Source organism: Mustela nigripes, chromosome 7 (genome assembly GCF_022355385.1).
Source record: "Mustela nigripes isolate SB6536 chromosome 7, MUSNIG.SB6536, whole genome shotgun sequence".
In the NCBI taxonomy this organism is placed as follows: Eukaryota; Metazoa; Chordata; class Mammalia; order Carnivora; family Mustelidae; genus Mustela; species Mustela nigripes.
This window is the reverse complement of record NC_081563.1, coordinates 129,465,351-129,481,731: the sequence shown is the minus strand read 5'-3', so window position 1 is coordinate 129,481,731 and position 16,381 is coordinate 129,465,351. Positions and strand designations below refer to the sequence as shown.

The window sequence follows — 16,381 nt, the reverse complement described above, 5'->3', positions numbered from 1 at the left end:
ACCTCATCGGCGCTCCCAACCATGAGACGGGAGGGTTGTGTTTAATTTCCAAAGACGACAAACTTGGTGAGCCCCAGCCGGTGAAGTGCTGGAGCTAAAATCGGAGCCAGATGGGACTTGTGACGGACAAGCACTTCCCCTCAGAGCAACAATCTTCCAGAGCCTCCGCAGGCCCAAACTTCAGCAAAAGGTGGTTAATGAAAGCAGTAATTATAGCTTGCCAATTGGATAAATTAGGAAATTTATTTATATTTCACCATTTAAAAGCCAGAACATTAACAAATTTCACTTTCTGGAAAGTCATCTTATTAGAAATACATGAAGTGCACTTAATACAAGGAAATCAGTTTCTTGGTACCACCAGTGAAATGGACACACTCTCATCCATTCCCTCAAATGACAGCTTTGTCAAATTTCCCTCCAAACTTAGACCTCTCACTTCAGGGAGGTCAGAGTGAACTTTTTCCAGAAATGACAGTGAAGACACAGACCTTAACATTTGAGCCCTCCCAAACAATATCACTTTAGAAAACATTTCTTTGCCCCCAGAGGGCCCTGTCTTTGCTGGGAACAAGGCATTTGCAGCCCCTACTGGCAGAGGGAGAGGCCCACCACAGCAGTACACACAGGCCCAAAGCACGTGGTCACTTGCAACCTCAGCTACTGATCAGAATAACTTTCCGTGCTCAGCGTAGAGGGGTCTGACACAAAAAAGTGAACCTAAAGCCACAGGCCTTTTGATCAATCAAAGGTTCTGTTCCTACAGATTAGACTGAAAGCTCGTAGCCCTGTATTTATTAATATTCGTGAAACATGGTGAACTTCACGTTTCTTGAGCTATTAACAAAGCAAGCTTCCATTAGACAGTTTCCATCAACAAGTGCTCAGAGGAGACGTGTTTGGCTTCTGAACAGTGTGTCTTGTCAAAAAGAGACAGCAGACTGGGATACTAGATTTCCTATAACCTCTGCTTTAGAAGGCAGGTTTTCACACACTGATTTACACGCAGAAACCAGTTTCATAAGGAAGCCAGTTGTGATAGAAAAGCAATACTCAGTTTAATCTAAGTTACCAAATAAAAGATAAAATAACTATAATATCCACTGGAGCCCCTAAACGTCTTCCTTCTTATTCATCTGAGGACTCCTTCTCATGCTTCGAGGACAAAAATGTAAGCAGGCTCCCAAAGAGAGAGGTAAACATGACTCAGTCAATTGAAAACACAGCATTAGTCTGAAAATAAGAACCAAAAAGCTACGGCCCTCACACTGCTCTTAGCTGACCCTCCTCCCCGCTTATGGATAATTGGAGTTTAACTTTCCTAACCTAGAAATACTTATTGTCACTAAAAATGTATGGTTACACCTTATCCTAAAAAGGCACCATGCAGGCATTTAAGACTGAACCAGTTAATTCTAAGGGTGTGCAGGAGTGGTGGGAAAATATCACTAATCAAAACTTCCAGCATCAGATCATGCTAAACCCAGAACATTCACCCTAATAGGCCTTCTGAAACGCTTCCCAAGAGGTAAAACTCCAGCTTTTGGCAACGAACAAGAATTCCCAGAGGACAGAAGGAGCTCTGTCGGCAACTGGACATACACACACCTCAGGGACAAGGAGAGGAGATGCTGGTCTCATTTGTGCTATTCATGACCCAGGGAAGGTCCTGGCTGGCTCAGAGGACCTGGGAGACGAACTCTAGATGGGAGGAACACGTGTGAAACAAGGACAGGTGGAGAAGCTGGATTCTCCTCCGGAAGAGGAAGCAGAAGCTCCAGGAAGAAGCTGAGGAGCAGTCAGAGACTGGACATGTGACAGAATGAACAGGAGGGGAGACCCCAAAGGAAAGGACGGCTCTGACCTGGAGACCTCTTTTCCTGTCAGAAGGGACCCTATGCTAACACCAGAGCTCACAGGTCCGTTGTACATTTAAGGTGTATGAGTCACATGTTCCAGCGGAGACTGCTCACTGATCGATGATGGAACGCTGCAACACCTGATTCATCATGTCCTCTTCGTCAACATCGTAATCCTGTGGGCCAAACACAGACACGCGGCTTCAGCACTGGTTACAGCTGCAAAGACTCACGTTCAGTAGGAGAAGCGGTGCAGCCCAGGGACGTTGGGCTCTAGACGTGACCGACCCGGGACCGAGCCCGGCTCCAGATGCAATGCTGGCCACAAAACTGCAGGCAAACTGCTCTCTTGATCTCTCGTGCCTCTGCTGCCCCAGCCTGATGAAAATCCTGATGGCTTCCTCAGACAGGGACTATGAGGACCAGAGGGCACGTGTATGGAGTGGGGCACAGGCCAAGTACTCAAAGGGGAGTACTGGAGTCAAATTTGCCTTTTTGATTCAATGAGGCCAAATTATCTACTTGGGTAGAACTTAGGAACCTTATTCCTCTTCACAGCACTCACAAAAAGGACAGTTATTTTGAAGTCTGAACCTCAGACATTCTCTTAGACTGAGAATAAATATTTTGTGACAACTTAGGAAAGAGTCACACTTTCATTCTCAGGTTCTGAAATACAGCTGTTAAGACTGAATACTACTCTAAGACCTCACGACATTTATCTGTAAACAAACTGGCCATTTACTTTGAAAAACAGGTGGCCAAATTTACCCATTACTATTATGCCAAGACAACAGTGGGTCCCTTCAAAGCCGCTTAGCTCTTGGGAAAGGATACAAGCTGGATGAACACCTTTGGTGAGTGGATGTGTTTTGTTTGACCTCAAGCCCTTTAAAAAAAAAATATGTGATACTTCTACGACATTCTGCCTTCCCAGCTTGCTGGGGCAGGTGGAGGAGACAGGCAGTACTAACCCTCTACCTCTACACGCTAATGATCAGCTGGACCGGACGGGCTGGATACCGAACAGCGTGCGAATCCTCACGAGGACCACTGCCATTATGGGCCTGGTCCCCCTGAGCATCTGACCTTTGGGATCCTAAGCCAGGTTCCCTAACAGGTGAAAAACTACACATATCAAAAAGAAGCAGGAAACATTTTTGGGGAAAAACCGAGGGAGCAAGTTTTCACTATGTGTCACTGCAGATGACTGGCCAGTACACCTTCTTCAACACCACACAACAAAGGCTCTGGCCACTCACCGGGTTCACGGGGACAGACCACACGGCTGCTGTTCCAGGGAGCCCATCACACCCGTGACAAAACCCAACAATGGGACCCACAGTTCTCCAGGTAAGAGAAGGGAGATCCTTGCGCTGGTCCCCCAGGGGGACCTGGGCTCTAGACTCACCACGAAAGTGTCGTAAGAAAACTGGTGCCGGCGCTGGATGTGCTCTATGAAGTTGGCGCTGCGGTAGTTGGGGTCCCCCCAGGGCATTGAGGCACATATCGGGCAAACCTTTCAACAAAGAAGCACAGTCAGGCACCTGACATTTGAGCTCAGCCCTCTGTGGCCTGTATCTGGCCTTCTTTCCTCCAGGACAGCTTTCCTGACACATGGGGTTAGGGCCTGGCCACTCCTTCGTATGCATGTTTGTATCCCAGAGAACAGTCAGCCTCCTCCTCGGGTCATATGACAGCTGAGAATGCATAAAGGCTTTAGGCACGACATCACCCTTTTCTGACCCCCTACTGTGACCAGGCCATGTGTCAGCCCAGCCACGGCCTAGACTCTGGCCCTCTGACCCAGCAGACAAAATGATCCAAAAGCACAAAGAAAACCCAGGAAACGACAAACCGTATCTTGAGAAGTAAAACACAGCCTTCTGTGCTATTTTTACAAAGTCAAAGCTTAGAAGAGAGGGTTGAGGCTGAAAAGCCCTCATGTAAGAAGTCAATGTGGGCTTTGAAAACAGGGAGGTATCTGTTAGGACAAAGAGAACATGAAAGGGTGCTCTGGCAGACAGGCAGCGGCACAGAGGAGAGGCCAGGGGGCAGCAGGATAGGCCAGCAGCCAGGTGATCAGTCTGCTTAGAACATAAAATTCAGATACGGACAGAGAGGAGTTGGGCCTGGGGAAGCAGCAGGCCTAAGTGGTCGGCTTGGAAATGGAACCCCACTGTTTACAAGGAAGACGGGGTGACAAAAGGGGCTGGCAAGAGATCAGTCCGAAACAGTGGAAGACTCCTTTGTGGAAGGAGTTGGGCTGGAAGTTGCAGCTATGGGGCTAGAAGGTGGGTCAGGTCCAGAGACTAAGCAGGAGATGGCTTCCAATGGGAAGGGCTGAAACATTAACAGGTAAGGAGTCTATAGATGGAAAGGAGACAGAACAGAGGGCCAACAGCTGGTGGAAAGAGAGGCTTCAACAGAGACAAAAGAACCAGAGGGATTTCAGAAAGCCGAAAGAGGGGGAAAAAGAGAAAAGTAGGTTGCAGTACCAGAAATCACAAAGCACTCTAGCACTATCAAGTTTATGAGTGCACTTAACCCTTAACCAAATTAACCCAGATCTAAGGCAGTATTTTATAAACACAGGCAAAGATGTGTTAAAAATTTATGTCTGGGGGCACCTGGGTGGCTCAGTGTAGTTAAGCCTTTGCCTTTGGCTCAGGTCATGATCCCAGGGTCCTGGGACTGAGTCCCGCATCGGGCTCTCTGCTCAGCTGGGAGCCTGCTTCCACCTCTCTCTCTGCCTGCCTCTGCCCACTTGTGATCTATGCCAGTCAAATAAATAAATAAAATCTTAAAAAAAAAAAAATGTATGTCTGCACTGTCAAACTTAGCGTGCAATAGAACTTCTAACCTACAGAAAAGCAGGTAATACTTTGATGACCCATCCCTTATCCCCAACACCTAGATTTTAGTTTGGCACACTTATTTGACAAAAAACGAGGTATTTGAAAGAAAGACGTACTATCGCACCCGGGTTCCAGTACTGGCTCTGCAGCTAACCAGCTCTACAACACAGTCAAGCCACTTGCCTTGGACAGCACACAAACTTCTTTGTTTATTCCCTTCTAAAAACTACGGGGCAGGATGGTGGTAGGAAATGAATTCCAGTCTCAACACTTTACTTCACATCCGTTATCATTCTTATAATTACCAAAAAATAGTTAAGATTGTCTGGCAAACTTTAACAGAAAATGTGCAAAGGGGACAGGTGGGTAGTGTTTGTGGGTCTCTTCACACTTGCTTTTGAGTGATCAGTCATTAAGAATCACAACTAAAGGGGCGCCTGCGTGGCTCAATGGGTTAAAGTCTCTGCCTTCGGCTCAGGTCATGATCTCAGGGTCCTGGGATCAAGCCCCACATTGGGCTCTGTGTTCAGCAGGGAGCCTGCTTCCTCCTCTCTCTCTGCCTGCCTCTCTGCCTACTTGTGACCTGTCAAATAAATACAATCTTTAAAAAAAAAAAAAGAATCACAACTAAAACATCTTTTTTTTTTTTAAGTATTGTTTCACCTTTTTTTTTTTTTTTAAGATTTTATTTATTTATTTAACAAACAAAGATCACAAATAGGCAGAGAGGCAGGCAGAGAGAGAGAGGAGGAAGTAGGCTCCCCGCCGAGCAGAAAGCCTGACTCGGGGCTTGATCCCAGGACCTGGGATCATGACCTGAGCCGAAGGTAGAGGCTTTAACCCCCTGAGCCACCCAGGCACCCCACAACTAAAACATCTTGAAGGAAGAGCTGAAACCCTGGCTTCAGGTATTTTTCACAGAACATAACTCTTATCTTGCCTACTGTGGGCAAAGAATGCGCACTGCGAAGCTACTCTGGCATCAGAGAAACAGCAGGTTCGACGCCCATTTCAGGTTGCCATCTGCCTACAAAAATTTCCAAAGTCATCTATGTAATAAAGATATAAATGTCAGAAAGACAAATATTAGCATCAAGTGGTGAGGCTGTTTATTTTTGAGAACAATCACTTCTCTGTGCGTGATCTCTCATGAGAGGCTGGCAGGTCACCATAGTGTGGAGTTTCAGTTTTAGATCAGGTTTACCTCTATTAAATAAAAATGGCAAATGGCAACATAATGCATTTACTATATCCAAACAGAATAAAATGCAAGAATGTAAAGAAATACTGGGAACTAATGCTATCGAAGGGAGCCGGAAAACTAGGGGGAACGGGCTAGAGAGACACTTTTTACCATGAATGGACTACACACAAAGAAAATGTATTTTAAAAATTGTGAAGATGAGGTGGTGATGTCTGGTGGCTCAGTCAGTCAAGTGTCTGTCTGCATTTGGCTCAGGTCATGATCCCAGGGTCCTGGGATCAAGCCCTCTCCCTCTCCCTCTGCAGCTCCCCCTGCTTGTGCATCCACTCTGTGTCAAATAAATAAATAAAATCTTAAGAAGAAAAAAAATGCAAAGAGGTGACAGAAAGCAAGGACTCAATTAAGTCAGCTGGGACCACAGAGAACATGACTCAGCAGGGGTGGAGGCTGAATCTGGAGGGGAGAAAAAAACGGGTTCAAAGAGCAGCAGCTGGAAAACAACAAGCTTGAGAGAAAAGATCAACTGAACATTATCTAGGGAGAGAACAGATCGAGTATTCCTCTCACCAAGGAGCCAAGGAAGATGGGCATGTCTGCAGGAAAACAAGTCAGGCGTGGGTAGATAGCGAAGCTGAGGTAAGACAAGACACAGGGCAGGGTAAGCTGCAGGAGCAGGTACTCTTACTTTGGGCTGGGCCCTCTGCTCAGTCCTCTGTGTGAGCCTGAGGACCCCGGCAGAGCCAGGCTTGGAAAGGAGCCTTTTCCTCAACCCAAAAAGGAATGTTAAGGACAAAGAATAAGGGTTGCAAATTCGGAAAGGAGCCTTTTCCTCAACACAAAAAGGAATGTTAAGGACAAAGAATAAGGGTTGCAAATTCAAGTGCTCACAGGGACCAGACTAGTAAGGCACAGGAGCACGGAGGACAGATGTAAGCCCAGCCCATCTAGAAGGGCAGCAACTACTCTAGGCCAGTTGGCTCTTGCCAGAACCTCCAGTTTCTCAAATGCAGAGTATCAAGACAGAGAACCTTCTGGTTTTTAAAGGTTAAAAGGGAAGGTAAAATGTGTATAGTCCAGACATATCCCATAGACTGCCAGTCTGTGACCTCAGGGCTAGATCAGAGAGTTCCTGAGACAGAAGGAGGAAGAGAGAAGAAAGGAATTCGCACCTGATACTCTGAACTCAGTTAAAAGCAGGATTCAGTGTTACCTGGAAAAGATGAGGACGGTTCATGCCAGGAACTTAATGCAAACAGAGTCCCCAGAACAGTTACCAGAGAGCATGTGTGCCTAGCAGCAACAGGGCCTGGCTGAAAATGACTTACAATGACCGAGCCTGCCAGGTTCCCTAGTGAGGAGTGTTGGGAAAAGCAGACAAGAGGGAATTTATCTGTCAAATCTGTCACAGCACAATAGTAAGAACTCAGGGAGCCCCATGTAAAAAGTGGCTGTACTAACTGGAATGTGACCTGGTAAGACTAGAGAAGACCTAATGTATTCTCAAAAAGGTCAGGTGTATCTTAACATTTGCAAAAAAACAAACAAACAAAAAGAATGCCACCAGGCCTAATCCTATTCACAAAAGCTCATGCACATTCTAAAGTCCATGCATCACATTTTAAGGCAAGGGAGCTGAAGTGTGACCAAAGAACTAAGTATACAGTTCAGGAGAACAGTCTGAGATAAATGGAAAACTGAAAAAAACTATGGTGGAGGCTGTATCAAGACCTAGCTTGAACCACCTCAGTGGTTCAGTGGGTTGAACCTCTACCTTCGGCTCAGGTCATGATCTTAGGGTCCTAGGATCGAACCCTGCCTGGGGCTCTATGCTCAGAAGGGAGCCTGCTTTCCCCACCCCTGCCCACCCCTCTGCCTACTTGTGATTTATCTGTCAAATAAATAAATAAAATCTTAAAGAAAAAAAAAAAAAGACCTAGTCTGTCAATGACATTAAGAGGCAAGGGGGCACCTGGCTGGCTCAGTCAGTGGAGTGCGTGACTCAATCTCGGGATTGTGAGTTCAAGCTCCACATTGGGCACAAAGCTTACTTGGGGGGAAAAAAGAGGAAGGGGTAATCCTGCTGACATGGACCACATCCAAACATTAAAACAAAACAGAACTACATGCCAGTCTGCGATCAGTCACAAGACTGATAAGCACTTTCCTAACAATTTCATACACATTCTGTTTCTCCACAACTACAAACTACTCTCAAATGGAAAATGGTAGCTTTCCAGAGGACAAACCTCACAGACACCAAGGGATCCAAGGTAACATTACCAACCACAGGGCCAACAGACACCACGTGACCCCTGATGTGGCACCCGGAGGACACATGGCTGATGGAATGATGAGAAATCAAACACAAACTGAAGGACATCTTACAAAACAACTGGCTTGTCCTCTTTAAAAATGTCAAGGTAATGCAAGGCGAAGAAAAGCTGAGCACTAGAGTCATGACAGCTACACGAAGCACAAAGATCCAGGATTTGGGGGCAGAATAATACTGCTATGAAGGATATTACAATTATTAAAATTTCAGGGTATTCCTTTTTTTTTTTTTTTTTTAAAGTAATCTCTATGGCCAACATGGGGCTTGAACTCACAACACTGAGAACAGGGGTCACCGAGACTGAGCCAGCCAGGGGCCTCTACAACTGTTAATATTTAAACATGAATTCGCTATTAAATTGTGTCAATGTTACATTTCCTGAGTGTGACAAACACAAAAATGTGATTTTGTAAGAAAATGTTATTGTTCTTAGGAGATAACACGCTGAAGTGAGTAGGACCAAAAAGTCATGGTTATCTTTAACTTATTACTTGTTAGCAAAATATATGTACGTACAGAGTATTATTAAGCAAACAGGGTAAAATGTTATTAATCCGTGAATCTAGGTGAAGGGCACACAGGCATTCACTGTACTAATCCTGTCCATTTTTCTGTAAGTTTGACTTTTTTTCATAAAAAGGAAAACAACAAAACCTAGTTCCTCTTACCACAGATTTGGTATCCGTGCTATGGGATAACTTGCAGTGTTCCACTAGTCCTTCTTGATCAAAGTTCTTCTCAGGACAGTAAGGGCAAGGAAATGTGTAACGGTTTGGGACATTCCTGGAAGATGAAAGGCAGGAAAAAAAAAACTTCTCTGTGAGTACTTTTCCACACTTTATCCACTGTACCCTCCAAAAAAGGAGCAACATTCAGTGTGCTTTGACAGGGATTCTGACAATTACTTCAGAATCAGGTCAAGTGTTGAAAGTAACAGCAGAGCTAATAAATGAAGTGAGCATCGGAGCCCTCCACACCCCACCCCCAAAACAAAAACTGACATCAGGTGTAGCCAGGTTAGCAATTATACCTCCACTTTCTCAAACTCCTACAACTAAACCCTTGATCATGCCAAGTGTCCACTGTCCTCATAGCAACAGCTAACCTCTGCCTAAGGGAGTGTTTTGAGTCATTTACCTTGGCTGAAGGGAGGCATCCTTGGTGGTGGCCTTCACACCTTCCATGATGTAATTCTGGTATTTGGAACAGGTAGCCACATGGGCCCGGATCTTGGATAGTAAAAACTTGGACAGGAAGAATCAGAGCCCATAAGTTAGTCAGGGCCAACAGAGTCCCAAAGCAAGATCAAGATGAAAACCAAACCTGTACCACCTTGGCAAACAATCTCACCAGACTCCTGGCTATGCTTACAGGGGCTGAAAGCACATTTGTTGCAGGGTATTCGTTAATACCAAGGCTGATGCCTGACTTGCCCAACCCAGGACAACTGCCTCCACTCAAAGTAACTCTTCTAGAAGTTTGCTTTTATTCAAGGTATGCTCTCTGCTCACATACTGCAAACCCAGGGAAGATTTCAGTTTTCCACATAGTGTTTAAACTAGTCTCCTCACAGCAAGCCAAGAACCACTTTCATTATGCGCAGCAGTAAAAGTAATCATTTAAGTAAAAGAGATAAAGACCAGCAATTTTAGTTAAAGTACAGAATGCCAGATACTGATAAATGATCTTAAAAAACAAACAAACAAACAAACAAAATCGGAGTTTTATTTCTCTTATAAAATCTAGTCTTTGCAAGATGGAAAGAGAAAGAAAACCTAGAGGAGAATGCTTCATGGCAGGTGTTCTAAAAGGAAAGAAAAAGCAGAAGGAATGAAGAGGAGAGCTAAAGGGAAGATAAGATCAACATTTCTGGAGGGTTAGGACACTTGGAAATGCAATACAATCACTAATCTTTAAAAATGGAGAAAAATCAAAAGTATACAGAAAAAAAAACAAAAAACCCTTACTGTATGCATAAATTAACGGGTAATTTCATTTTAATATCCTGAGTTTCAAAATTAAAGGAAACGACAAGAAAAAAAGCAAGCTTTGTTATGTGAGCTCTGGCTTACCGTAATGCTCCTGTCTTACCTCCAGCTAAAGAACTTGAGTTCAGACCATCAACCAAAGAGCTCCCAATTAAAAGGGATGGGAAATAGTCCTATTCAGAATGATAACCACTTTGTACCTACAGTGCTAAATCACTCTGAAAGGAAGTAAATAAGGAATACCCATTCACGGCCATCCATACTATTGTGATTAAAGAAATGAATCTGGCATGTCTAGCAAGTGAAGTTTCATTAAGTGAAAAAATTTCTTAAAAAGTGAGAAAAAGGACAAAGGGTGTTAGAGAGGAGAAGGGAGTTGGGGTAAATTGGAAGGGGAGGTGAATCATGAGAGACTATGGACTCTGAAAAACAATCTGAGGGTTTTGAAGTGGTGGGGGGCTGGGAGGCTGAGGTACCAGGTGGTGGGTATTAAAGAGGGCACGGATTGCATGGAGCACTGGGTGTGGTGAAAAAATAATGAATACTGTTTTTCTGAAAATAAATAAATCAATTTAATAATAAATAAATAAATAAAAAGTGAGAAAAAGTTCTAGAATTATATAGTATGCTCCTATTTTGTGAAATTCCTACACAGGTGTTTGTAAAAACCTTACGTGTTATTTGTCAAAGCGCAGAAAATGTTTTGCCCTTCTAAATTAAATCACTTTTCAAGAGGTAATCTCTGGAGTAAGGAGCAAACCTACATTATTCTTTGTTTGTACAGTCCAAAATAAACAAAATCATGATTTCAAAACCTATAAGGCTATATCTCTTAGGAAATAAAACAGTAGAATTTCTCCTTTATATAGATGGTGAAGTACATACATTTGATTCTAATACGATTATACAAAAGAGCATGGATGCATTTCAAATGTTAAGTATTGCTCTTACAATCACGTAATTTCATAATGACCTTTATGTCATGATCTCTTCCTATCAAGTACTAAAAAACTTCAAGTGTCTTTTATGTCCATAATGACACAGATTGTAACATCTCCCCTTAAATTCACAACAGCAGGAAGCTTTTCTGAGATGCTGATTTCATTTTATATTTTAAAAAATTAAGAAATAGCATCCTAAAAAAAAAAAAAAAGAAATGGCATCCTACCATTATACCCATAATGCTTTGGGGAAGTGGCTCTTTCATAGGGGAAGAAACTGGGATAAGTCACTCCTATGGTTTTCAAAGCTACAATATATAATACACTAAACGAACTCTTAAAAAAACAAAGTAAAACCAATATGGTCACTAAAATAAAACAGCACAGCCATTGCCACTGATAACCAGCATGCACGCGTGCTGTTAGTCACCTAGTCAAGCTCTAACTTCAGAAACAACGTGGCAACAGCTCTGCGTTTTACCCCCTCTTGTCACAAAAAGACACTGACTCTTCCCTTTTACTTCCACATACATTTTTACGGCAGCCATGGCAAGAAGTCTCTGTGCTCTCAATCTGCCGCTCGAGCTCCGTAGCTCGGACGCCAGGGGCCAGAGCGCTGCGACACACCCCACAGACAGGCTTCTTCGGCTTCAGACATTCCTGCAGGCATGCAGAGCAAAAGCTAGAACAAGACACACAGAGAACCAGCGTCATGCATTGTGGAGACAAGACAACAAAAATGGATCAACTTTTTAAAAGACATCAATGAATAATGGATTATAAAAACATATTGCTCCCTCTTTCTGATTCAGATACTAAGTCCTCCCAGGCCAGAAAGGGGTAGGAGGGGAAGTGTCCTGCCAAAAACACACAGGTCCACCAACAGAAACAAACACAAACTGTCAAAGACACACAGTGAAAGGTGTTGTGGCACAGTCTTCATAGCACTGGCCACTGAGGGATCTTGGTGGGGTTTCCTGAACCTCAGCTTCTCCTCTATGAAATGGGGATGGTGGTAGCCACCTCTGGGATTACTGGGATGGAATACATGCAGCAGAGCCTCAGTCCAGGGTCAAGCACCACAAACAGGAGGCGCTATCCTTAGAGGTGAAGGCAAAACTCTTATGAGAAGACAAAGACAAGACCACCTCGCTGTGACCCAAGAAGGACAGCGCTGATATGTCTTCAGAGGCAGCATTCACGAAAGAGCTTTAAAAGAGCTCGGCTGGCAGAGGTAAATAAGAATATTCCAGGCACTTAGACTTAAAAATTCATGAGGCATGTAAGGAAATAAAAGTCTAACCCCTTTCCTCAAAAACAGTAGGAACCCAGATGTTTAAAGATATCAACAAGGCCAAGTCCAAGTTTTAGAAAAATAGCTGAGGTTATCATGGATGAGAGTTGTTGGTTTTCCTTTTTTTTTTTTTTTTTTAATTAGGTGAGAAAAGACAGGAGCCGTGAAGTAGAAACCAAGCAGATGGCTAAGGCAAGGAATTCTAATGGCCTAAGGCTACAGAGAATTAACTCAGGAAATGATTCAGAGTGGAGTCAGTAGGACTTGGGAACTCACTGAATTTGGAGAAGGAAAGTCAAAGAAGGCCAAGTTTCTATCCTGAACTATGCAGGGAGTGATGCTGAGCGGTGGTGTACACAGTGAGAGAGGATAACGGGGCATGAAAACAGCCTGGCTACATAACCAACAGGTTTAAGATAAGATAACAAAACCCACCAGGAAGAACTCAGGAAAGCTAACCTGCGCACTGACAAATTTTTACTGTTTCTAAGGATTTTCTTCCTTTTTGTCATAAAACTAGATGTTAACACTGCCACACAAAACAAACCAGTCTGGGACAGGATGAGTCTAGTGATTCACCACTGAGAGCACAGTGGAGAAGTAAACAAAATCCGTGTCTTCTTGATGCTTATATTCCAAAGTGGAGAAAGACACAAATGTTCATTCTGACAGCGATTACAGACAGGAAGGAAATCAAATGAGCAGAGATCAGCCGAGGTGGATGATACTGAGCTTCTTTAAGGAGGCGATATTTGAGCTAAGACCTAAAACTAGGAGGAGACAGACAGTCACCCAGACCTGGACACAAAGAGTTCCACAAAGAGACTATATATGAAGTACAAAGGGAGTTCTAAAAAGCAGAAAGGACCATGATGGGTAGACCACCAGGAGAGGGCAAGTGGTTAGGTTGGAGAGGCAGAACGGGCCTTGCAGGCACCATTTATTGTAACTCTTCTCAAAGGCAGATCACAAGAGGAACCCAAGACAGCAGAGGTCCCAGAGAAACCAAGCCCAGCTGGTAGAAAAAAGCAGCTTCATGCCTTTAAGCACACACCAGGCTACAGCGCGCTGACCAAACGTTCACAGCCACTTTGTGCCTGAGTCATGCCCACCATGCAAGCCTGCTTTTAAACAGTCCCTGAGGCTTGGGCTTGCTTTTGGTTTCTCTTTCCTTTTTCACAGGTCTTGATCTAGTTCAGCCTTCTCTTGGGCTTCCAGCCACCTGCCCTTCTCCAGCTATATTCCACTTAATTGGAGGGACATAGTCATTCAGGGCCTGAAATAAAGTTTTATAAAAATTCAATGCCCCACCCAGCAAAAGCTACAATGATGCTGGTTTCTAAGCATGAAAGTTAGCAAAAATCTGCCAATAACTAGGCTGAGCAAAAAAGCACTTGGCTGGAACTAAAGGGGACTTGTACTGCCCTCACAGAGGTGCACCCATCTGTCTTTCATCAGCACGAACTGATGAACACATGGAACCAGGATGGTGAGTACCGAAAAGAGCCAAGAAACCCAGTACTGCCCCTTGACCTCTGACCTAGGAAAGGTTCATGTGGCTCAAGGAAATCTCAACTTCTGCTGCTCTTCCATCGGTAAACTGTGCCGGGTCAAGCCTCTTTATAAATATTAATTGTGAATGAAATCCAATTAATTAATCCAAAATCAGGTAAGAGTAGTGAGGGCTGAACCAAGGAAAAGATGACTCAATGAGAACACTATCTAGCCTCCACCACCAATTTCTTATGTCATCCATCCCTTCATTACCTGATCACTCCCAAACACACCAGTTTGATCCCTATAATACTCTCCCACTGCATACTGAATTTTCACAATAGTTTTAACACTTGTTAGCCTAATTTATCATCAATTCACTGGATTGTAAACTTTGAGGGCAGAATCACCTTGTTTCTTACTATGCCCCAAGAACCTGGCACATGGTGGGCATACAAATATTTTAGTATGTTGAATGTAAAACTGGAAGATGGAAACTCAGACACTGTGCCAGGCACTGGGGATACAGAAAGGGGCAACACAGATACGGTCACTGCCCTCATGATCCCTAAGTTTGGCTCTCCACAAGGAAGAAGGGGAGGAAGGAAGTGCTGGGAGTGAAGCAAGGAAGTAATTTAAAAAGGAATGATGATAAGGGAAGTTAAACTGGGACGTGAAGTCCCGAAAGGATTTGGGGTAGCTGACAGGGGAAGTGCAGATGGGGCAGGAAGCGTTCCAGGCTAACTGAACCGCAAGTGGGAACAGCCTAAAGCTAGAAAGAACTTAGAGTACCTGAAGAAGCAAAAAGCAGTCAGTATGGCTGGGGAGCCCTTACCAGGTGCCAAATTATTTTCTGGGCTGGCAAGGAAACACCTGCGGTTCATCTGGGAAGAGTCAGACAATGGTGAGTCTGCCCTACGTGAGCCTCAGTCCCCTCACCTGCAAAACGGCTGTCAACCCCCTTCCCCTGCAGTACTGCTGGAGGAGTAAAAATACCTGTGGCCCAGCAGAAGCCTGTTGTGTCTACTTTCCAACAAAGATGTTCTAAAACCATTGCCAAGATAATGCCCAAGATAAGCACTGCGGGAGGCCACTGAGGAAAAGCCAACACTGAGCAGCAAGAAGTAGCCACATTTTCTACAGTTCTTTCAGCTTAGGTGTTTTTATGTCTGATGGAGCAAGGCTAAGATTCAAATCCTGCAACCTCAAGGCACGAAGCCCAGCCCAAAGTCTGTACTGGTCACTTTCACACCCCTCTCCTGTAGCGTCACAACCAATGCATCAGCAACATGCAGGCCCTGGAGGCTCAATTTCAAACAAAATGCAGCAAAGCCCGTACACAGGTAGGAATACTAAAAAGAGCTATCTGCAACTCCCAACCCCTTTCACCGTTAATGGCAGACCGGTGAAATCTATTATCAAGACTTCCCTTTTGTTCTTTTAGTCTAGTTCAGCGTTTTTCCAACTTCAGTGCACATTCGAATTACTTGGTAGAGCTGGATACACGACGCCATACGCGTACCATACGTAGGAGCAATGCACAGATTATTCAAGAGAAACCGTGGCTGTCCACGGTCCAAAGTCCGACTTTATTTTAAGTAAACTCTACGCCCAACGTGGGGCTCGAACTGACGACCCCACGATCACAAGTCACACGCTCTACCGAATGAGCCGACCGGGAGCGCCGGCCAGGAGCCCCACCAAGGGCCCACCTCAGACCCTACCTAATCCCCAGCAGGGTGCGACTCCACTATCACGGGTAAGGAGCCTGACAGAAGCCTGGAACACAGCAGGCGCTCAACAAACCGCAGAATACTTGGAAGTGAGAAGAGCGCCCCGCCGACTTCCACCGACCTTCAGGAGCCCCGGAGGGCCCGGGGAAAAGAACCCTCTAGCCCGGTCCTAGCGCTTCCGCCCCAGACACCCCGCCGCACCCCTCCTAATCAGGCTGCCCTGCGACCGGACCCCGGCTCGCCCCTTACACGTGACCGCAGGGCACTTGCACCGGCTTCTCGTACACCTCTAAACACACGGGACACGTAAAGCGGCCCAGCGGGTCGGCCTCCGCTGCGGGCCCAGCCAGCTGCGCACCACCCTCACGGTCCTGCTGTTGCGCCGCCATCTTCCTGCCGCGCCGAGCGGCGCAACGGCGGCCGAGAAGGAGGAGCCCAGGGGGGCGGGGCGAGGTACCGGGCTAGCGCGCGCGCTTGGGGCGGGGCTTGCGGCCAGCCGGGGCGGGGCAAAGGCGGGACCCTGGGCGGTGAGGGGCGCTCGGGGCGTGGCTTGTGGAAAGGGCGCGTGGATGGGATGGGACTTGTGAGTGGGCCACGCCTCCTGTCCCAGTCTCCTCTCCTCCTCCCTTGCCTCCCCGAACTGACGGGAGGAAGGCGAAGCCGCGGGAAATCTGGAAA

At 45.4% G+C, this 16,381-nt stretch overlaps 1 protein-coding gene across 1 annotated transcript; it reads right to left on the bottom strand.

The window, feature by feature from the left end:
* Nucleotides 1-224: 224 nt before the first annotated feature.
* RNF114 (ring finger protein 114) lies at nucleotides 225-16,135 on the bottom strand. Its single transcript, XM_059407216.1, has 6 exons — nucleotides 15,953-16,135; nucleotides 11,714-11,864; nucleotides 9,391-9,497; nucleotides 8,922-9,036; nucleotides 3,271-3,378; nucleotides 225-2,035 (listed from the first exon to the last, which is right to left on the bottom strand). Exons 1-6 carry the CDS (start codon nucleotides 16,090-16,092, stop codon nucleotides 1,970-1,972), a joined length of 687 nt encoding a protein of 228 aa, XP_059263199.1. The 5' UTR covers nucleotides 16,093-16,135; the 3' UTR covers nucleotides 225-1,969.
* Between the last annotated feature and the right edge of the window lie 246 nt (nucleotides 16,136-16,381).

What these genes read in the sequence shown, in the direction of transcription:
- RNF114 (XM_059407216.1), bottom strand. Translation starts at nt 16,092, where the DNA reads ATGGCGGCGCAACAGCAGGACCGTGAGGGTGGTGCGCAGCTGGCTGGG. An exon ending in GCACGGATACCAAATCTGTG is followed by an intron (nt 3,379 to 8,921) that starts GTAAGAGGAACT and finishes CTTTGTTGAAAG; the next exon opens with GTTTGCCCGATATGTGCCTC. An exon ending in TTTCTTACGACACTTTCGTG is followed by an intron (nt 2,036 to 3,270) that starts GTGAGTCTAGAG and finishes TTTGGCCCACAG; the next exon opens with GATTACGATGTTGACGAAGA.